A 24,071-nucleotide genomic window follows, 5' to 3' on the forward strand; every position below is an offset into this window, starting at 1 on the left:
TGAGTGCAGTAGCTAAGGAATCATCAGAAAATGTAGACAAATCTGTGGAACCACTGAGAGAAGCGTTGTTACAATTAACCTAAGAAGAGGAATACGACACTACAAGCGGCTAAAACCACACGAGAATAATTGTAAAATAGGAAGAAATAGGAAGATCTATCCTACCAGCCATGAACGTCGCTTGGTTGTAAAACTCTGTATTTGTGAACAGTCTATGTCTGAAGGTTAACGAAACACAAGTCACTGAAGAAACAATACCTTGTAACAGACAGTTATGACTGTCAGATTCGCAAGAGTCATAATTGAGGTATTATTCGACAAAAAGAAAAGGAACTAAACATTTGCTCGAAACAATATACAAGGTGTCCCATTTATCTTGAGCACCCCAAAAAACTTTTTATCCAAAACCAAAATAAAAAAAAAGAAGCAAATGTTGTTTAGGTACCAAAGGGGTGGGACAAAAACCAACCATGATTTTTCTTGTAACTTTCTTCGTTACGAAGACAGGAACAGCCGTACCTGTTTGTTAAGTACAGCCCTATATTTTTTATTCAGTAATCGATTTCCTCTCTTCAAGACCCGTTCAAAAACGTGTCACGGTGTACCATTCAGTAATCATCACTCTTTTAAAAACTTAAAGCAGACTTCCAGTTCTAAGTGGGCTGCTTCTGTGTTGGCAGCGCTGTGCAGCGCTTTGCATTGGATCTCTGACTGCGCTTTCTTTGTAATAGACTCTGTGGCTGGCTGGACTCGTTGTTGGAAGTTAATCACCAGTATCGTTGGGCAGTTGCAAGTTAGTCGCCAGCGGTGATGGAATTACTGTTGGGCAGTTGGAGGTGAACAGCCTGCAGTGATGGATGTTAAATGTGAGACGTTAGCATTTATGGAGGGTAGAGGTCTGAAGTGTTAGCGTTGGGTAACGATCTGGAAATATCCGACTTTGGCAGTTATTCATGATTATATATCTTTGTACTGGATGTCAATGACGATTTATATTCGTGTTTGAACTGGATGTCACATTATTAAGGTAAAAAAATACAGTATTTGGTTTGCAACACAATCTTTCCTTTGCTAACCACATGCCTATTAGTAGGTAGTGGCTTTAGTAGTTAGTATCTTTTATTTAGCTAGCAGTACTGACGCTCGCTATATTGCAGTAGTTCGCCCAATGAAGATTTTTGTGAGGTAAATGCTCAATTAAATGTATATGTTACTGTTAGGATTTCTTTTTAGTCAGGGCCATTCTTTTGAATTAATTATTTGACGTCAGGTTGTAATTTTTTTGAGCAGTCAGATTGCGTTGCGCCAGATTATTGTGAATCAGTGTTGACATGCTAAGAAAAACTAAAGAGAAAGTAGGCTCAGTACATTTTCTTCGTTAGTGTACATCGTACTCGCACAAGCCTTCAACTGAAAACAATTTACCGAATGACCGGTTGAAGGAGGTTAAGGGCGCTCAACGCCGATGTTATCAGCGTAAATGAAGGTGTGCATTTCCCTTGCATCCATTTGTTTACTGCCAACCCCGGCAACTTGGAGAGTTACGTTTTCCCCTGTTCTGATACATAAAAGTCAGACTCAGTTTCATGTTACCTTTTTAATCACGTCATGTGTACGTAAATGCAATGAGAATATACAACACAATGATATGACCAGCAGTCATGTACGGTTCAGAAACATGGAGCATGCCAAAACGCAAAAAGGGAAAACGATTAATTTTTGAAATAAGAGCAATGTTGAGGAAGATATGGGGATCGTTCGTAAATAAAGGAGAATGGAAAAGAGGAAGAGTGAAGAAATCTACCTGTTGATGCAACAACCAACAATACTGCAGAAGCTGAAGAGCAAAAGAAAACAATGGACAGATCATGCAGCCCATATGACAGAAGAAAGACAGGGAAAGAAAGCACTTAAGAGAAAACCAAACACCAGACGCAGCATTAGACGACCAAGGCAGCGTTGGATGGACGACTTTGCGAAGGACATGGCAGTCCTGGGGACTGGAGATGCCTGAGGGAACCGTGTACAAAACAGAAAGGTTTTTGGCCTCAGGACAATTAAAAACCGATGTGATTGATGCTTTTTATGCGGTTTTTGGCCTCAGGACAATTAAAAACCGTAATGAGTTATGCTTTGTTGCGGTTTTGGCCTCATGACAATTAAAAACCGGTTTTTCCCATCCGATGTGATATGACCTTGCCGTGGTAGATGAGCTTACGTAACTAATAGTATCGCAGCTGTACATCCATGCACACTGAGTAGTACAGTTTGTTTAACGTTAAACGTACACCTTAGGCATTGCTGTATGACTCATTTGTCATTTGTAGTCAATCACTATTAAATTATGATGCTTACAGCTCCATGTATTGCTACATTTTGTAACTATATTTTTCTTGTGCCATACGTCTTCCCCCTTCTCGGATAATATTCCTTTGCAATTTGACGTCATTATGACCAGTGGTGTTATTTCTACAGCGTTTTGAAAGTTTAACTACAATCACTCTGTATATTGCACAGATATTGAAAAAGGGTGTGAATTAAAAAAAAAAACAGAAACATAGGGCTCTGTTTGAAAAAGTGGTATTGTCGTTCGTATCTTCGTAACGAAGAAAATGAGAGAAAAGGCGGTCATAAAGTTAATTCCTCCCTGATGGCTAAGGATCATCTGCTTGATACATTTTTTATTTTGTCACTGGACAAAAAGGTGTGGTGGAGATAAATCGGACACCCTATATGTCTACAAATGCTGTACCTGCAGAGACGTATTTCACAAAATAGAAATTGGTGTGTTATTGTACGTTCTTCCCTTATTCGAAACCGAAGTGCAAATGTGGAGTTTCAAGGAAGTTCGTGTTCTTCTGGGTGAGCACCAGTCTCCGTAAATTTGAACCGCTCGGGATAGCAGCGCGGTCTCAGGCGCTGTGCCACGGTTCGGGCGGCTCCCTCCGCCAGAGCTCCAAGTTGCCGGGGTTGGCAGTAAACAAATGGATACAAGGGAGATGCACACCTTCATTTACGCTGATAACATCGGCGTTGAGCGCCCTTAACCTCCTTCAACCGGTCATTCGGTAAATTGTTTTCAGTTGAAGGCTTGTGCGAGTACGATGTACACTAACGAAGAAAATGTACTGAGCCTACTTTCTCTTTAGTTTTTCTTAGCATGTCAACACTGATTCACAATATTCTGGCGCAACGCAATCTGACTGCTCAAAAAAATTACAACCTGACATCAAATAACTAATTCAAAAGAATGGCCCTGACTAAAAAGAAATCCTAACAGTAACATATACATTTCATTGAGCACTTACCTCACAAAAATCTTCATTGCGCGAACTACTGCAATACAGCGAGCGTCAGTACTGCTAGCTAAATAAAAGATACTAACTACTAAAGCCACTACCTACTAATAGGCATGTGGTTAGCAAAGGAAAGATTGTGTTGCAAACCAAATACTGTATTTTTTACCTTAATAATGTGACATCCAGCTCAAACACGAATATAAATCGTCATTGACATCCAGTACAAAGATATATAATCATGAATAATTGCCAGAGGTCCCTCCGGCATGGGTGTGTGTGTGTTGTCTTTAGCGTAAATTGGTTTAAATTAGATTAATTTTAATTTTAATAATCAACAGCCTCAGTTGTACCGTTTACGTAGAATTCACCTAGGTTTCAGTCGGGACAACCCAACCTTCTTCAAAATAACAGTAACTACCGTTTGTCCATAGTGGACATCGTCAAGCTAAAACGACAAATCCATAAATTATCGTCAGACCATAAAACTTATCTGTAACTGCCTCGGCCCCACTTCGCGACCGCGATGCGGCAGCCACGAGTGCTTTCTTGGACGATGTCCACTATCGACAAACGGTAGTTACTGTTATTCTGAAGAAGGTTGCGTTATCCCGACTGAAACCTAGGTAAATTCTAGGTAAACGGTGCAACTGAGGCTGTTGATTATTAAAATTAAAATTAATATTTATACAGTTGCTGACATGGCCGCGAAATGTTGAAGATATTTAAATTAGATTAAGTTCAAATGTTCAAATGGCTCTGAGCACTATGGGACTTAACATCTGAGGTCATCAGTCCCCTAGACTTAGAACTACTTAAACCTAACTAACCTAAGGACATCACACATATCAATGCCCGAGGCACCATTCGAACCTGCGTCCGCAGCAACCGCGTGGTTCCGGACTGAAGCGCCTAGAACCACTCGGCCACAGCGGCCAGCTTACATTAAGTACTGTGTAAGGCTACGGACTGACGACCTCAGCAGTTTGGTCTCATAGGAACTTACCACCACCAGCATAAATTTGGGGGGGCGACATCATTTCACTGGGTTGTATTTATAGGGCTGTAGACAGTGTGATTATGGACGTTTGGGTCGGTCCAGGAGGCATGCACAGATAGCCTAACACGCCGGCACGGTAGCTCATCGTGTTCGGTCAGAGGGTGAGCTGCCCTCTGTAATAAAAAAAAACTGAGTTAATGTATCAAGGATGAACTTGAACAAGTGTCATAAGACGTCCGCTCCGAACAAATACCACGATCAATTAAGAACAAAATGAGATTGAAAAACAGTAAGCCGATCGCTCGCCATACGCGGTAAATCCGGGTTCCAGTCCTGGTCCGACACCAATTTTCATATCTCAGCAACGGGTGTAACACCTGTACCCACTGCAGCTGATGCAAAGTTATTCTCATTCAGCGAATTTATTTCGTTCTTTATTTACACGGACCAGTGGAATGATGTCACTCCTTAAATTTCAAGGAAGTGATTAAAGCACAGTTGAATGGAACGGCTTGTGGCAAAGATCTGGATAAAGTGATCACAGTGGCATTTGATTTGGACTACTGCAGTAAGAATGCACCGAAAATTATATAACATGTGCACATGATGCCTTTGTCAAGCGTTCAATCTGCTCTATTCCGCTGCGTTTTCATCACTTCATTGAAATTCCACGTTTGACTTCACTTTTCGCTCGAATAAAACTCTCGGATAAGTTGAAAAGGTAATTTTGTTCGTACATTGCTAAGATACCCATCCCAAGAAGTTTCGAGGCTTCATTAACAAAAAATAGAGAGAAGTTAATACGGTGGTTTTACTGATTCAAGTGTTCTACACGTGTTACACACTTCTAGAGGTTTTCAGGGGACGTAGTAGATCAGATTTTACCTGGGAACCCATGTCCAGAAACGTCATCCAACGACGCTAGAGAGCGTCAAAGCTATAGGTGTCGGTGCATGTAAATGTATGTATATATTGGGTGAGTCCCTGATGATGTTACAAACTTTCAAAAATGATGGAGATGGATCAGTGTATAATTTTTAGGTAAGGGTCTCTGGTTCTGAAACAAACGAGTGGAAAGTTACAAGCGGAAATCATTCTGATACCTCTGGCATTGAAACACATGTACAGGTACTCTTGTTGCTAAAAATGTAGGGTGTGGAAGTTTGAGAGGTCGAAGACGACGAAGATGGACCAAGACAAAAAAAAAAATGCCTAAATAACATGGGCTATAAAATGCATAACTGAGGAGCTAAGAGCACATGTTTATCTTCGCTAGTGTGAACCACTTCTTCTCTACTGAACAAGTATTCATAGCTCTTAAGGTACGCATTTTGGAGCCTAAGTTTACTAGACTTTTTTCTTGTTTTGCTCCATACCACCACTACTGAAACTTCACTAGCCTAAAATCTTAGCAACAACAGTTCCTGTACATGCATTCCACTGTCAAACATATCAGAACGATATACACTTATAACTTTCTACTCGTTCGTTTCCGATACAGGGACAAATAGGTACATTTATCCTTGTCCATCATCCTTGTTTTGAACATAATCACGAGCTCGCCATGCATGTACATAATTTACAGGAGTCGGGGCCTATATCTTTGATGCTCTGTAGCGCCGTTGGATAACATTTCCGGACCTGGGTTCCTATGTAAAACTTGATTTGCTAAGTCCCCTCTACAACCTCTAGAAGCGTGTAACATGAATTTGAAACACCCCGTACATAGTCTCCCCTCACTTGAATACGACGTACAAAACGTTCAGCCGGCTGCGGTGGCCGTGCGGTTCTAGGCGCTCCAGTCCGGAGCCGCGCTGCTGCTACGGTCGCAGGTTCGAATCCTGCCTCGGGCATGGGTGTGTGTGATGTCCTTAGGTTAGTTAAGTTTAAGTAGTTCTAAGTTCTAGGGGACTGATGACCACAGCAGTTGAGTCCCATAGTGCTCAGAGCCATTTGAACCATTTTTGAAAACGTTCATGCAACTATGTGGAACTGTCAGAAAATTCCTTCTTTGGAGGCTCCATTCAACTCACGTCTCACATTGGCTTCAATGATGAATATGTCAGCAACGCGTTGAACCTTAATACGAATTTTTGCGCCTTGTAATTTTGTGGTAGGTTCCTGGTGATAACACCAAGTCTCATCACCCGTGAAGATCGCTTCCAAAAAAGACGTGTCTGGGTTTTGCACTTCAAACAAGTGGCAGCAGGCGTCCATGCGGCATTATTCGGGAGTCAAGATGTATTGGACAAACTTTGTACACACATTTCTCTTTCTCAAAACATTCTGGAGAATATTTTGAACACTTGATTTACATATGTTGTTCCATTTCCATTTATGACACTGCAACGTTGACACACTACAACCGCACGTCCGCTACTTATCACTGCCTGCACAGAACTGACGGGTCGAATGCACACCAGTTGTTTACAGTTGTTAGTTCAAGCTGTCACCACAGTTAGTGCGCTGACGTCGCTTACGCTTCAGGAGTAAAACCAGGCACTGATCTTTTCAAACGGGAGACGTGCAGGGTGACCCAAAAGTCCGTTTATATTTGAAAACTCGGCACTTCACGGAATAATGTAGTTAGAGAGATAAAAGTTGACATACATGCTTGAAATGAATTGGTTTTTAGTGAAACGGAAAAAGTGCAGTATATCATCAGTATATGGCGCTTCATATGACGCAAAAGCATAACAATTGATTTTTAGCAAAGGCGACGTTCTTTGTAACAGATATTCAACATATATACCATCATCCATTAAAGATACCCGTGGTCGACGGACAAGGTTGTGGACACCACTGTACATCATACTGTGGTCGGACGTTGTTTTTTTAGCATCTAACGATCGCGGTAAACTTGTGATATCAGACAACCTCACAACCAATAATCGTACGGACTGAGGTCTTGGGACCTGGGAAATCAAGCATGATGGCCTGTCGGCTCAGAACGAGATCCTCACCAAAAGACGTGCACAAGAGATCTTTCACACATGTAGCAATATGGTGTGGAGCGCCATCCCCCATCGTACTTTCCAGCAGGTGTTTATCAGCCGGGCTAGGGATGATTCGACTCCCTCTCTCACTACATCTCGTTTTATACATGATTATCATTTGGCGTCATTGACGTGTTACTGTCAAGGCCCACTGTTGACCAGTTTTTACACTGGTTTTTGACTTCAATGAAACGCCACGTCATTTCAGGCATGTGTGTCAACTATTATCTCTCTGCCTACATTATTCCGTGAATTAGAGCATTGAGTCACCCTGTATATCCATGTGCAACATAATGTAGACAAGCTTTTAACATTTACCCTGCTGTTTAGCCAGATAGTAGGTAATTCACACTTACCACGAAAGCAGTTATGAGGCAAGCAATGCACAGTGACACAACGTCTCCCTCCAGTTCACTGAACTTTATCTGTGTGCCTGTTATGCCGAATAGGATCGGTTCAAAAATCATCCAAAATATCTCAAACGCTGTGGCAACAGGGTTCTGAAACATAAAAACAATGTACTTAATTATTGGTTGTAAAACACTCATTTGATTCAAAACTCAGTGATTTACAAGAACACTACTTATACACTGATGCACCAAAGAAACTAGTATAGGCATGCGTATTCATATACAGAGATATGTAAACAGGCAGAATACGGCAATGCGGTCGGTAACGCCTATATAAGACAACAAGTATCTAGCGCAGCTGTTAGATCGGTTACCGCTGCTCCTATAGCAGGTTATCAAGATTTAAGCGAGTTTGAACGTGGTGTTACAGCAACGTGCTGTTCAGCAGAGATCTCCACCACCGCGTGCTCTACGGACAGCCCTATAGGATTCATGGTGTCAGTTCCGTCCAACACTACTTCAGACATTAGTCGAGTCCATGCCACGTCCTGTTGCAGCACTTCTGCGTGCTCGAGGGGGCCCTATACGATATTAGGTGGGTGTACCAGTTTCTTTAGTTCTATAGTGTAGATATTGTATTACGGTTCCTGGGGCACATCATATTAACTTTCTTTTCCGTTGAACATTCGTTGTCCAGCATTGCGCTCTGGCTCTCTAATAACATATCTGCGAAGATATTTCACATCATCGTATGTAGGTTAGCAATTTATCGCTAGCGATAGCTGCACAATATGGCCGTAAGTGGTACGCCATCATCCGCATGAACGGGCTCCACTATAAACGGAAATACTGTACTGTGTCAGCGAATGGTCGAAAGACGGCGGTCTAGACGTGACGGAATGATAGTACACATTTCCCATCCTTGTTTTCGATTTAGACTGTGGAAAAAAACGTATTTCTGTTGTCATCTATGTATTAACTTACAAATCACCGCACATTATCGACCGAGGTGGTACAGTGGCTAACACACTGGACTCTCATTCGGAAGGGCGGTGGTTCAAACCCGCGTCCGGCCATCGTGATTTCGGTTTTCCGTGATTTCCCTAAATCACTTCAGGCAAATGCCGGGATGATTCCTTTGAAAGGGCACTGCCGATTTCCTTCCCCATCCTTCGCTAATCCGGTGGGACCGCTGACCTCACTGTTTGGTTCCCTTCCAAACCAACAAACCGCGCATGAACTATGAAAGTAGTTTAACGTAACAGCGGACAGTATACGTTACTAAATCTACGTTACAGGTATGCTTAACAGCTTAACTGCTTTTCCATTGTATGTGATTGATTGTTGTGTTACTTTTTTCTGTATTATTATTGACAATCAGTTTTATTTTGTTTCTATGTCATTGCGATATCCACGAGCTATTGTAGCAATCAGAAATATGACTGTGACTGACCATTTCCATAAAAGTGTGCCGGCCGGGGTGGGCGAGCGGCTCTAAGCGCTACAGTCTGGAACAGCGCGACTGCTACGGTCGCAGGTACGAATCCTGCCTCGGGCATAGGTGTGTGTGATGTCCTTAGGTTAGTTAGGTTTAAGTAGTTCTAAGTTCTAGGGGACTGATTACCTCAGAAGTTAAGTCCCATAGTGCTCAGAGCCATTTGAACCATTTTGAACCGTAAAAGTGTGTTTGTGAATCATGATTTTACTTAATGGGGACAAAAATGCAGAAAAAGATCACCGAGAGGATAAGAAGAAAAAACGGTCGTATGGACGGTTGGCCGGAAATCCATGGTATCTATGCTGCATGGTATTCATTAGCTCACCATGCCAGTACAGTACAATGCAGCGCACGACATGCTATGATAAGAACATCGTTAGACAAGATGTTCGAAGACGACCTTTCTAATAGGCTATTTCATAAGATCCATGTGTTGCCATCTGTATAAAAGTGATTAATTTATCGTGTTTTTCAACGATGGAAATGGAAAAGTTTACTACAAGCAAAGGAATTCTTCATTAGGATACAGTGAGAAAAAAAATTGGTGAAGAAGGTTTGACACAGATGATCCCCCACACTTGCTGGACGATGTCGACCGCCAGATGTCATTATCCGATCAGCTTTCCGGCTGGGGGCTGACACATGACGACTCGCTTTTCCCTCGTCTGTCTGTCGTTCCTGCTCCGTCTTGTTACTACAGACCATGGCGTCATTTGGTGGCTCCTAACTCTGGCATATCTACCATCCAGAACAACAAAGAAGGGCTCAAGTTAATCCAGACGTCCAGCAGTTCAAACCGGAGGAATTGACGGTAAAAGTGGTGGGCGACAGTGTGGTGATAGAGGCAAAACGTGGAGAGCGTCAAGGTGAGCACGGTTACATATCGCGCCACATGCAGTATCGCTAACTGCTGCCGAAGGACGTAGTGACTGAACAGGTGCAGACGCAACTGTCATTGGACGGTGTCCTCACAATCAAGTCACCAAAGAAGGCTCTCCCTCCAGTGGAGCAAGTATACAAGCTGTGCAGCAGTTACCACCCAGCAACAGCAGGGAGGAGAGAAGATGGAACAGTGAATAATCCATTGCTGGTGTACAAACTAAGTTTTGTTTTGATTGATTAATTATTTTTGTATGGTCAGTGTTCTTCCGTCCAAGAACTTTAACACTTCTCTTTTCAACTTCCCATCAAGGAGGTGTTACGTATGTGAAAGACTGCGTTTAATGATTTTTTAATCATTTTCGTTTTCTGTAAGTGTAAAACAATGTTTCACAGACACCTGTTCGAATATGTATTTTGTGTGCTGTTTGTAGTGATGCAAAATTCTCACATTGTAAGACTGATAGTTTTTTGTATTGATGTTCAATAAACCCTTTCTGTGGAAAAAAAGTAGGCACGAACAAGACTCACCAGCGATTGGCACACATATTCAGAAGTACTGTCTGTTACCCAGAGTCGTTACAGGCAGTGTGAATGCGTTGTTGTTCCAGTGTATGCACGTTTGGAGTGGGCTTAGCACCCACATGTTCTTTCTGGTGCCCCACAGGCAGAAATATACTGTAAATGGTTGAGATCCGACAGCTGGGCCATGCAGCTGAACCACCTCGTCCGATCCATCAGCAGGGATAGATGTTGTTCAAATGGTTCAAATGGCTCTGAGCACTATGGGACTTAACTTCTAAGGTCATCAATCCCCTAGAACTTAGAAATATTTAAACCTAACTAACCTTAAGACATCGCACACATCCATGCCCGAGGCAGGATTCGAACCTGCGACATTAGCGGTCGAATCGTTCCAGACTGTAGCGCCTAGAACCGCTCAGCCACTCCGGCCGGCTAGATGTTGTCGAGAAGCCTGCAGAAGTCAGCTGTAGTGGGGTACTATCACGTAATAGCCACGTCACTCACACCATCAAAGCAGGGGAGGCAGGATCACTCACAGGAAGTGCAGATATTCTTCGCCTGTGCGGCGTTGTGAAAGGATGACTGATCCTACAAGGCAGCCACCAGTAATCCCCGAGGATACATCCCCGTCCTAACAGTCAAGCTGAAGCGGTACTGATGATTATCTACCATCTATAACGCAGATTATCCGTAGCCCACAGTTGGCTGTTGTGATGGCTGACGATTCCGCCCTTACTAAAGGCAACTTCATCTATGAACAGGATGCATGACAGAAATTGCAGCACCGTGGTGGCCTGAACGACGAAATAAAAACAGTCGCTGTGGAGGCAACAAGATCCTCACGTGCTGTAAGCAATACGAATAGTGGGAATTGGGGAGAATGTTCCACACAGTCCACTGGCTGACCCCGTGCTGGTGTACCATCTGCCTAGCTCTGATACAGTGGACATATTCCACAGTGCTCAATACTTGTTCCTCCAAGGGCTGTGTAAGCATCTGGCGCACCTGCATATCTTTGTTATTAGTCGACCACAGTATTGTTGGGCCTGGGAGTGACGATGCTTCTGTCGGTTTATCGCTAACTTTTATCGTGATATTTCACCATGATACTTTGAACCATTTGATAGCACATGCACCATTTTCCTGAAAACATTCACAGTGCGGTGTGTTTTCCTTAGTTACCATTGTACTTGTTTTTTACAACATCACTGCATGTTACCAATAACTGCCACAAGAACCCAAGTGCAATAATATCGTGGTCGAGTTGCAACCAATCCCATAAACGAGCCTGTCTCAAGCAAACGGCAAAACACTGTTACAAATAATTTGTGGTGCGGATGCTGCCTGCAGGGATACTTCTCCCCGTACAAGCGTGCTGCTGCCTGCATATTTCCATCTGGCTGTCCACATGTAAGGACCACTGGGGTCTGGCTTTTCGCCAATTTCAGCTACAGTAGTTCGAAATCATACACTGTGCTATGTTAGATTAAGTTAATCAGTGCCACGTCTTCCCACAAAGCAAAGTTGAATATATTATGATACTGATGTACATTCCTTTTAATAAACGATTATTATTGTACGCATGAGTTGCCGTTAGTGCTTCTGTTTTATGGATATTGCTCTGTGAAATGTGTGCAGCTAGCGTGACAGCAGGCCCCTTCCATTTAGCTGTCTGTACCTGCGCGGGGGTATTCACTGTCAAAGGTGTTTTATCTCCAACTTCGATGGATGTACGTCCCGTGGGACGCATTTCCGGCCATATGTCCATCTGACCTACTCTGCTCCTTCTCTTGTCACGGATCGTTTCCTGTAGTTTGTCCCCATCTCGTGAAATTACCCTGTATATTCACCCAAAACACATAGCACGAAATGATAAGATAGAAGCGGAAGGAATTGAAACTTATTTGGTTGTATTACATTTTATAATTCTATGTTGAAAATAGTGAAGCTCTTTAAAAAATTGTTTCGTTCCCTGTGAGGACATGCTTTCATCGGTTCGTCATATGACGAGTCCCGTAGCGAACGAATGCTCTTGTTCGTCAGTCGTACGACAGGTTTCGCCGATAAAAGATGAACTCCCCACCGTACCATTCGACGAAATCCCAGCCTAACCGATTAGAGACGACGCTTCCGAAACAAATCATAGAGATGCCCGAGACAATCGAAATACAAGCCGACATGCGGATCTCTTATGTAGATACTCGTTTATACGTGGACCTGTTATGTAGATGCTCGTATATTTGTTTCACGTGATACTGTTTGAGCTGTGTCGCGAATCAACCTACCGCGCCAGCTTTTGTTCAAAAATGGTTCAAATGGCTCTGAGCACTATGGGACTCAACTGCTGAGATCATTAGTCCCCTAGAACTTAGAACTAGTTAAACCTAACTAACCTAAGGACGTCACAAACATCCATGCCCGAGGCAGGATTCGAACCTGCGACCGTAGCGGTCTTGCGGTTCCAGACTTCAGCGCCAGCTTTCGTGTGAGCTTATCTTTGCTTAGAGGGCGTCTACGGGCGACTTCTAAGAGGTCTCTGGCGACCTGGCTCTCTCTCTTACATAGTCCGCTGAGGAGACAGTTGGTTCTTAGCTAGAAGGCTCGAGAGGCGTGCGGAGCACTGGATGTCCGATTTTGGCGGCTGTGCTCACGACGACGGGCGTGTCGGCCACGTACCGCCGTAGTTCGTGGTATAGCGGGAAGAGGGGCTTTCTCCACCGCGGCCTAAGAACTGAAGATGCAAACAGCCGTCTGTGCCAGAGTGCTACTCTATGTGCCGCCACGGGACCACCAGCTGCGTGTTTACGTCTCTCCTTTAATATCCGGTGACGAGCTTGAAGTTCTTGTTTACATTTAGCAGTGCAGCAGCGCTGTTGTAACTGCAATTACGACACGTTATACTACCCAGTGTCTTGCAAGGTGCACCAACTTGGTGAATGCTCGTTAACTGGACGGACCTCTGAGAGAAGCCGAACCAGTAAATTATCAGCTTGCTATTTAAACTATTTGATTTGTTTGACAAGGTCCAGCCTCCCATGGTGAAACTTCCTTCTAATTAGATGTTTCCTGTTTGTTGCGTTGGTCCTTGGTGAGACAAGTGGATAAGGAAATACAATATGACATTCGGTAAATTTTGCCGTTGTGAACAGTGTAAAGCTTGGATTGATTTTTAACGCTCCATCGTTGTTCTTTCAGCCAGCCTTATGGAGTTGTCCCAGCCTGGGCTCTTTTAGTGTTAATGGAATGTCTATTTAAGACCGGTAGTGCGGGTCTTGCAACCAAAAAAAGTTCTGCTTCTTGCAAATGAAGAAAAATTATATTAACTTAGTGTATCTCTCTGCTATATCACCTGATTCCAGGATTTTTTTTACTTGTCCTTTTTTATATCCTAAAACAGAGTGGCGTTGAAGAAAGGGGTGCAGCTAACCCCTACATCTAAACCCACACTGTGAGATTCAGCTATCTGTTGGAACACCATATTGTGGGGGTTAATTTTATTTTCTTTGTAATAAGAGTCTTGTGCATGTTTTGGAACTAGTTAATTTGGACTGCTTTCTTGTGGAGTGTCACGGGTTCTACCGCCTGTTGCGAATCGTTTGCAATGCCAAAACGTGGCTCGGAACATTTTGTAAAAATTTCACCTTCAAATTTCTTATTACAGTTGTTGTACACGCTAAAGCTTCGCCCTCAGATTTCTTATTACAGTTGTTGTGGATCTCTTTTCTTGAAAAATCTCAAAAATTATTTTAAATGTCACTGGATGTGCCCTGTTAAGGTTCAGCTGGGTGTTACACTGAATTTGCGTGCATTATTTTACGCGCTACTAAAAACTTTTAAGAGTGGTCCGATTTTATTTAAAGCTTGTACCCTTAAGGTTATGTAATTTTGCTCTCAAGTGCTCACTGATGTAAAGAAAATTTTTGCAAAATTAATAAACAATAATTTAAAAGTGCATTAATGTACAAGGTTCAATCCCCATTTGCGCAGGCCTTCCCTGTCCTTCCTTCCAGAGGCATGTTGAGGGGTCTTTCTACTCTTGTAGACATTAACACTAATTTAATTCATGTTCCTATATATATATATATATATATATATATATATATATATATATATATATATATATATCAAATGATATTTCAAGATATAAATATAATTTTTTACGCAGCAGGAGTACTTAAACAGAAATTATAATCTTCGTGGAAGTTCAAGCCTGACTTCCTCAAAAGGAATGTAATAACACGATGCCTAGACGTAGACATCGTCAACAAGAAATATAATTAAAAGAAGAAATACTCGGCCTGAACGAATTTCTAATAGGAAAACACCTACAGCTCTAAACTACAGCTCTAAAAAGTAATCGTCCTGCAGGCCATGGTAGTTTCGAAGGCATTGTGGTAGATGTAACGCCACTATACACTGCATGTATTCCCACGTCATCGTTTCGCTTCGTACTTCGTGTTCTACGTAAACTTAGAACATTCTTGTTCTTTTTTTTTCCCTTACTAGTCGGATCAATACGTTTTGGAAAATGGGCCCAATATTGCGCTTGCAGTCGTAGAGGTGTTTCACGTAGTGGTTTTCCACACTTTTCGTAGCCATCAGTTGGACATTTTTTAACATTACCTCCGCTACATTTATTCAGTAATAAGCATATGTTTCCTTTCTATGACCTGCTATTGTTTTTTGGATAATGTACGTACTAAATACAGCCGTACCGGACACATAAAAAAGTATGGCTTGACTTTCGCTCCCCCGAGTGTGACTCATGATGTTTACATTTGGTGCGTATTTGTCTCCACTATCGGACTCACTGAAGTATGACATAGGGGTTAATAGTGAACAATGCTGTAGTGCCCAACGCCTTTCGGAAACGTTGTTGTTGTTGTTGTTGTTGTGGTCTTCAGTCCTGAAACTGGTTTGATGCAGCTCTCCATGCTGCTCTATCCTGTGCAAGCTTCTTCATCTCCCAGTACGTACTGCAGCCTACATCCTTCTGAATCTGTTTAGTGTATTCATCTCTTGGTCTCCCTCTACGTTTTTTACCCTCCACGCTGCCATCCAATACTAAATTGGTGATCCCTTGATGCCTCAGAACATGTCCTACGAACCGATCCCTTCTTCTAGTCAAGTTGTGCTACAAGCTCCTCTTCTCCCCAATCCTATTCAGTACCTCCTCATTAGTTATGTGATCTACACATCTAATCTTCAGCATTCTTCTGTAGCACCACGTTTCGAAAGTTTCTATTCTCTTTTTGTCCAAACTATTTATCGTCCAAGTTTCACTTCCATACATGGCTAGACTCCATACAAATACTTTCAGAAACGACTTCCTGACACTTAAATCTATACTCGATGTTAACAAATTTCTCTTCTTCAGAAACGCTTTCCTTGCCATTGGCCGTCTACATTTATATCCTCTCTACTCCGACCATCATCAGTTATTTTGCTCCCCAAATAGCAAAACTCCTTTACTACTTTAAGTGTCTCATTTCCCAATCTAATTCCCTCAGCATCACCCGACTTAATTCGACTACATTCCATTATCCTCGTTTTGCTTTTGTTGATGTTCATCTTATATCCTCCTTTCAAGACACTGTCCATTCCGTTCAACTGCTCTTCAAAGTCCTTTGCTGTCTCTGACAGAATTACAATGTCATCGGCGAACCTCAAAGTTTTTTATTTCTTCTCCGTGGATTTTAATTCTTACTCCTATTGTTTCTTCTGTTTCCTTTACTGCTTGCTCAATATACAGATTGAATAGTATCGGGGACAGGCTACAACCCTGTCTCACTCCCTTGCCAAACACTGCTTCCCTTTCATGTCCCTCGACTCTTATAACTGCCATCTGGTTTCTGTACAAATTGTAAATAGCCTTTCTCTGGCTGTATTTTACCCCTGCCACCTTCAGAATTTGAAAGAGGGTATTCCAGTCAACATTGTCAAAAGCTTTCTCTAAGTCTACAAATGCTAGAAACGTAGGTTTGCCTTTTCTTAATCTAGCTTCTAAAATAAGTCGTAGGCTCAGTATTGAGTCACGTGTTCCAATATTTCTACGGAATCCAAACTGATCTTTCCCGAGGTCGGCTTCTACCAGTTTTTCCATTCATCTGTAAAGAATTCGTGTTAGTGTTTTGCAGCCGTGACTTATTAATCTGAGACTAAATATACCTGTTTTCTAGCATTGTAATTGCAATATTAAAACACATATAAATAAAGGAAGCAGTGTTTCTAGCGACGATGCAGGGAGGACCTGTGTGTGTGTGTGTGTGTGTGTGTGTGTGAGAGAGAGAGAGAGAGAGAGAGAGACAGAGAGAGAGATCTTTCGTAATTGCAGAATCGTTTATCCGTAATACATCGCTCCCTTTAACATTTAGATTTTCTAAATGCGGCATCCGATAAAATAGCGGTGAGTGCAACCGCAGAGAGATCCCTCCAACTTCTCGTGCAAGTGTTCGGCGCATAGATGTCTCGACGTGTGGAGACACGACATAGTGAAGCTGAGCTGGCGACTCACGTCTTCGACGTCGACGCCCTGGCTGGTCCACGAGACGCAGGACACGAAGGCGGCGGCGACGCAGCCCAGAGGCCCGGCGCCGTCGAAGCCGATGGCCTCGCTGCCGAACACGGCCAGCAAACCGCCCCCCAGCAGCATCAGCACGCGCAGCGGCACCACGAACGGCTGTATAGGGGACACACACAGTCAGCTGCGTCACAGTGTGTAAGGGGTATCTTACACCGAGAGGCATGCAAAAAAAGAAGAAAAGAAAACATTAGAACTCTCCAGCTGGACATTTTTATTATTACTTCTCTGTGCTTCCACCTTTCTACTGTCGCAGCGACCCTAAAATGACAGATACATAAACAGTTTACTTATTTTCAACCTCTTATACTTCTGAATGACATAATGAGAGAGTGAGAGAGAGACACACAGAGAGAGAGAGAGATCTTTCGTATATTGAGCAAGCAGTGAAGGAAACAAAAGAAAAATTCGGAGTAGGTATTAAAATCCATGGAGAAGAAATAAAAACTTTGAGGTTCGCCGATGACATTGTAATTCTTTCAGAGACAGCAAAGGACTTGGAAGAGCAGCTGAACGGAATGGACAGTGTCTTGAAAGGAGGATATAAGATGAACATCAACAAAAGCAAAACGAGGGTAATGGAATGTAGTCGAATTAAGTCAGGTGATGCTGAGGGAATTATATTAGGAAATGAGACACTTAAAGTAGTAAAGAAGTTTTGCTATTTGGTGAGCAAAATATCTGATGATGACCTAAGTAGAGTGGATATAAAATGTAGAGTGGTAATGGCAAGGAAAGCGTTTCTGAAGAAGAGAACTTTGTTAACATCGAGTATAGATTTAAGTGTTAGGAAGTCGTTTCTGAAAGTATTTCTATGGAGTGTATCCATGTATGGAAGTGAAACTTGGACGATAAATAGTTTAGACAAGTAGAGAATAGAAGCTTTCGAAATGTGGTGCTACAGAAGAATGCTGAAGATTAGATGGGTAGATTATATAACTAATGGGGAGCTATTGAATAGAATTGGGGAAAAGAGGAGTTTGTGGCACAACTTGACTAGAAGAAGGGATCGGTTGGTAGGACATTTTCTGAGGCATCAAGGGATCACCAATTTAGTATTGGAGGGCAGCGTGGAGGGTAAAAATCGTAGAGGGAGACCAAGAGATGAATACACTAAGCAGATTCAGAATGATGTAGGTTGTAATAGGTGCTGGGAGATGAAGAAGCTTGCACAGGATAGGGTAGCATGGAGAGCTGCACCAAACCAGTCTCAGGACTGAAGACCACAACAACAACAACAACAACAACATACTTCTGAATCATCTTCAACAGACGGCACTTATAAGACTCGATGGGCACGAAAGGGAAGCACTGGTTCACAGAGGAGTCGGATCGGGTTGTAGCCTGTACCTGATCTGTACATAGAGCAAGCGGTAAAGGAAAAAAAATTGAAAAAGGAATTAAAGTTCAGGCAGAATGTAAACTGTTTCAGTTCCGCCGTGCTTAAAGTATACCATGCACTGTAAAGTGACGCTTCCAAAACCCGCGCTTTAGATGACGGGGTGAAAAACAGCTGTGCAGATGTGTATGGGTGAATAGAGGAGCAACAGTTGAGCAACTGACCGCCTAGATGAACCAAACGGCTACCAACAGTGTCTCCTCAACGACCGTTCAGCGAAAGTAGCTGCGTAAGGACCTCAGGAGCACCTCTCATTGATACACCTACACTACTGGCCATTAAAATTGTTACACCAAGAAGAAATGCAGATGATAAACAGGTATTCATTGGACAAATATATTATACTAGAACTGACATGTGATTATATTTTCACGCAATTTGGGTGAATAGATCCTGAGAAATCAGTACCCAGAACAACCACCTCTGGCCGTAATAACGGCTTTGATACGCCTGGGCATTGTGTCAAACAGAGCTTGTATGGCGTGTACAGGTACAGCTGTCGATGAAGCTTCAACACGATACCACAGTTCATCAAGAATAGTGATTGGCGTATTGTGACGAGCCAGTTGCTCGTCCACCATTGGCCAGACGTTTTCAGTTGGTGAGAGATCTGGAGAATGTGCTGGCCAGGGCAGCAGTCGAACATTTTCTGTATCCAGAAAGGCCCGTACAGAACCTGCAACATGCGGTCGTGCATTATCCTGCTGAAATGTGGGGTTTCGCAGGGATCGAATGAAGGGTAGAGCCACGGGTCGTAACACATCTGAAATGTAACGCCCACTGTTCAAAGTGCCGTCAGAGCGAACAAGAGGTGACCGAGGCGCGTAACCAGTGGCATTCCACACCATCACGCCGGGTGATACGCCAGTATGGCGATGACGAATACACGCTTCCAATGTGCGTTCACAGTGATGTCGCCAAACACGGATTCGACCATCATGATGCTGTAAACAGAACCTGGATTCATCCGAGAAAATGACATTTTGCCATTCGTGCGCACTGGTTTGTCGTTTTGTCGTTGAGTACACCATCGCAGGCGCTCCTGTCTGTGATGCAGCGTCAAGGGTAACCGCAGCCACGGTCTCCGAGCTGATACTCCATGCTGCTGCAAACGTCGTCGAACTGTTCACGCAGATGGTTGTTGTCTTGCAAACGTCCCTATCTGTTGACTCAGGGATCGAGACGTGGCTGCACGATCCCTTACAGCAATGCGGATAAGATGGCTGTCATCTCGACTGCTAGTGATACGAGGCCGTTGGGATCCAGCACGGCGTTCCGTATTACCCCCCTGAACCCACCGATTCCATATTCTTCTAACAGTCATTGGATCTCGACCAACGTGAGCAGCAATGTCGCGATACGATAAACCGCAATCGCGATAAGCTAGAATCCGTTTATCACAGTAGGAAACGTGATAGTACGCATTTCTCCTCCTTACACGAGGCATCACAACAACGTTTCACTTGGCAACGCCAGTCAACTGCTGTCTGTGTATGAGAAATCGGTTGGAAATTTTCCTCATGTCAGCACGTTGTAGGTGTCGCCACTGGCACCAAACTTGGCGAATGCTCTGAAAAGCTAATCATTTGCATATCACAGCATCTTCTTCCTGTCGGTTAAATTTCGCGTCTGTAGCACGTCATCTTCGTGGTGTAGCAATTTTAATGGCCAGTAGTGTTAAAAATGTAATAAACTGATCTTTATGTACATATTCGCTAACATTGTAGGCTACGAGAAGCCGATCAACATGTTCGAGTGCAACGTAAGTCACAGTGGTGCACTGAAGATGACGTGATGGGTAGGATCACATAAATGAAAAGACTGTAAGGGTGCATATTGTGATTACCAGTTGAATTACACAGACGATCAGCCCTAGAAGAATGGCACTTCGTCCAGTTACAAAAGTATCAGTCACGGTTTTCTTGTAGGGATGGAAATTGACCGGTTATATCGATCTGACATAAAATCCTATTAAGTATTGGTCTTACTAAAATCAGCAATCTGAACACACTATGACCATAATGACATCCAAGCGGAGGATGACAAAGAGAAGGTCAAAATACCAAATTCGTTTTCCAGAATTGTTTTACCGAGGTCTGCCGTTTCTCCTTTCAGTCTTCAACGTTAAATAGACATAGAAAAGGCGACTGAACTGATGACATACGTATGGGAAGAACTTGCTCCTCTTTTAACTTCAGTCTGGAGTAAAGAAGCTTTCCAAGTGACTGGTACCTATTTTCAGGAAGGACGTCGGACAGACGCACACTAGGCATATAGCTATGACATAGGTCTATTGTAGAACTTTTTACTGGAGCTATAAACCGTTTAGAGAACATTTTTCAAAGAGAGTCCGTTAAGGAAATTTTGTTAGTATAGAGGAGAGACTACGAAATATGTCAGAGATTAGTTGTAACGTGGTATAACGTTCTAAATTAAAAAGAACCTCATGAACTCATGCTCGCATTATCGTTGGTATAGAAATCGTATTTATAACGAAAACCAAAGAGCGATAGTGTATATTTTTATAAAACTTCTTCATTAATACTTCTCTTCCAACTGTCGCATTATACATGAAACATGAAACAGTATAAAGTTTTCGTCATTCACTATTTAACGTCGCCGTCTACAAAGAGTAAACGTTGTCAGAGACATCTCTTGGGCGACGGCGGAAGCGACCATTTATAAGCGCGCTGAAGTTAAAGCAAGCGCAGAGTCTCATGCAAAGAACCTTAATACAATTTTTTTATGTCGAAAAATTGCTGGCAAGAGCTGGTAGCTATGATTCACGATAATTTAAAAAAGATTTATTTCTTCATACTCAGTTTCACATTTTTTCGGTGTGACAAATTTCGATCTTTCTGGATCATCGTCGGAGGTAAAAACAAAGCAAAATATTTATTTTCTACTATTTTCAAAGAGAAGAATAGTGTTGTACGTAACTCCTGAAGTTACTTACGTTGTTGCGTAAGCAGCCGGTCGTGTCTGTGTCAGAACTACATATCAGAACACTGTAGATTGCAGTTGTGGCCTGTTTTAAACAGGTAAATGGTGGAGGGAGGGGAGAGAGGGTGAAGGCTGGAAGTGTGTGTGTGTGTGAGGGGGGGGGGGGGGGGGGGGGGAGTGGAGCGCGTGCGATTGGGAAAGGGAAAAGATGGTAGAGGATGGTGATAATAATCTGCAAAGTAAAATTATGTAAAATATTGTGCAACTGAGACTGAAAAATATTTTTTTTAATTCAACAAAGTAGCTGAATTCTCTCTTGACCATCATGTCGGTTATAGTGTTAATAATGATTTCTAGTGCCAGGAAAGAAGATGATATTCTTTTTGACAATAGTTCAAAGTCGAGACTTGCGTTGAACAGACCTTTTTATTTGAAACAGTGACTGGAAGTAGTTTTGCGTATGCAAAAATGTGTGACATCTTGTAACTAAAGTGGCAAGAATATCGTTTTCAATCGTAAATTTGATCTGTGTTCAGTAACTTTGACTTTAGAAGAAAAGGTAGTAACTTTGAGATTAAATCTCAAAAAGAGGCAATTGTGTCACATCACAAAGATGAACTCCAAACGTTTATCTCTATGCAGGAGAATGTGCAGGAATTGTGGCTCAAGATTAAAAGAACAGTTGACAATCATTAGATAATATGAACCTAATAGAACAATTCATGATGAGAACGTCTCTCTGTGGTACACAGTCACTGTATAGAAACTCTTAAAGAAATAGCGTCTCCTGGATAACAGCTGTAAACAGGGCTATAGATAGTGAGATGCTGATTGAAACCTGTTTAACTGTCAAGAGAATAACGTGTGATGCCCTCTTCAGAAGCATTCAATCATACCTTAATAAGATTTTAAAGTTGTACTAAGACTGAGAAGTTGTTTTAAATGTACAGGAATGTAAAATGACGGGAAAAGTTTATTTAGTTTTCATTAGCAGGTGAGTGACAGAAGCGCTTAGCATTTATGCTTAATTTTTTAAAATATATTTAGTAATTTCTGCTGATAGGAGAACGGTATATTAGGTTGAAATTTCAATTTCACAGGTTGAAATAAATTTTCACTGTGTTATTAAAGTTAACTTGCCCTCTACGTCTTATGATTTAAACATTGTCAAGAATCTTTGACTTCATATAAAAAGAAAGCAATCATGTTTTTGTAGGTGTAGTATGTCATTAAAAGAGAAGTCAATAAAATTACATTTTCAATACGACACTTCTGAAGCCAACTGACAAAATAAAGAATCAGTTTCCCTACGGCAAATCTATTTAAGGGAATACGTTAAAGAAAACTCACGAAATATTCGAGTACTTAATATAGCCAAATGAGTTCCTGCTTCTGCACATTACCTATCTCGGAGAATAATGTACGTTTCAAACCCGCGTCCGGCTATCCTGATTCAGTTTTTCCGTGATTTACCTAAATCGCTTCAGCCAAATGTTGGGATGGTTCCTTTGAAATGGCATGGTCGACTTCCTTCCCTATCCTTCGCTAACCCGATGGTACGGATGACCTCGCTCTTTGGTCCCCTCCCCCAAATCAACCAGCGAACCAACATCTTACGAGTTATTTGATTTTGGAATTAAATGCATGTCCGATGACGTACAAATCTTCTTAAGACCAAAGTATCGTAAGATATAAACTGTACTCGCTGGTTTCCGTTCAAAGTTGGTACGTGTAAGGACAATCTGTGATAAGTTCCTTCAATATATCACGTCGCTTGTTGACTTCTGAAATAGTTTCAGAGAATAAAGGGCAAAGGGAACTAGAGGGAAAATTGCAGTAGGCTTCTAAAGAATTTCTGCGTGTCGGGTTAAAGTTGTTCTCGATGCACTAAGATTGATAGGACTGAATGGTGGTAAAATGTGCATTTCGTTTGTACAAGAGATATGTTATAAACAGACGAGAAGTTATTTTAATTTTACACTGAGTTACCATCTCTCTAACAACTTTACACAAAGTGTTGGTCAAAATGTTATTTGAATACGGTATTAAACTTTGTACACTAGTAATTTAACGATTCTCAGTGCTAATAACTAAGTTAAAATTCCACAGCTCATTCTGAGCCCAATATTTCATTATTACATTTACAGTATATGCATTACACTCGTGTATTGCAGTAGGACACGAATGCAACTTTGGAAGTTTGTTCAATAAGCTTCCCTAGGAACATTGTGTAGGGTGTCACGCATAAGTAAAAGGCCAGGTAACAAGTCTTAAGTAAGACTGGCTCTTCAAGAAAAGTGGTAACTAGTGAAAAGTGCATCTTAAATTTTAGCGTAACTTCTCTAAATGCTCACATTACGAATGCTGAAATAAAGCTTGGCCAAAAATTACTAAAAGCCGAATCACTTAATTGCTTTCTATGTTTTCCTATATCAATATTAAAAATGTTAATCCATAGTAACCATCCACGTAGAATATTTTCGTTACATTATAATGTCACAGTTTAGTATGAACAATTTTAGTAGTGATATGACTGCTTGACATTCTGCGATGTATGTAGGAATCAAAGACGCTATAATCTTGCAGAGAGATACGAACAATATTA

General features: G+C 42.0%; 1 protein-coding gene across 1 annotated transcript in view; it reads right to left on the minus strand.

The window, feature by feature from the left end:
• The window catches only part of LOC124775175 (sodium/hydrogen exchanger 9B2-like), a 168,809-nt gene that overhangs the window by 18,436 nt on the left and 126,302 nt on the right, over positions 1–24,071 (minus strand). Inside the window, exons 10-11 of the mRNA XM_047250014.1 lie at positions 17,059–17,223; positions 7,649–7,792 (exon numbers count right to left, since the gene is read on the minus strand). Coding sequence (XP_047105970.1) covers positions 7,649–7,792; positions 17,059–17,223 — 309 coding nt within the window. The remainder of the gene's footprint in view (positions 1–7,648; positions 7,793–17,058; positions 17,224–24,071) is intronic.

This window comes from Schistocerca piceifrons, chromosome 2 (genome assembly GCF_021461385.2).
Source record: "Schistocerca piceifrons isolate TAMUIC-IGC-003096 chromosome 2, iqSchPice1.1, whole genome shotgun sequence".
In the NCBI taxonomy this organism is placed as follows: Eukaryota; Metazoa; Arthropoda; class Insecta; order Orthoptera; family Acrididae; genus Schistocerca; species Schistocerca piceifrons.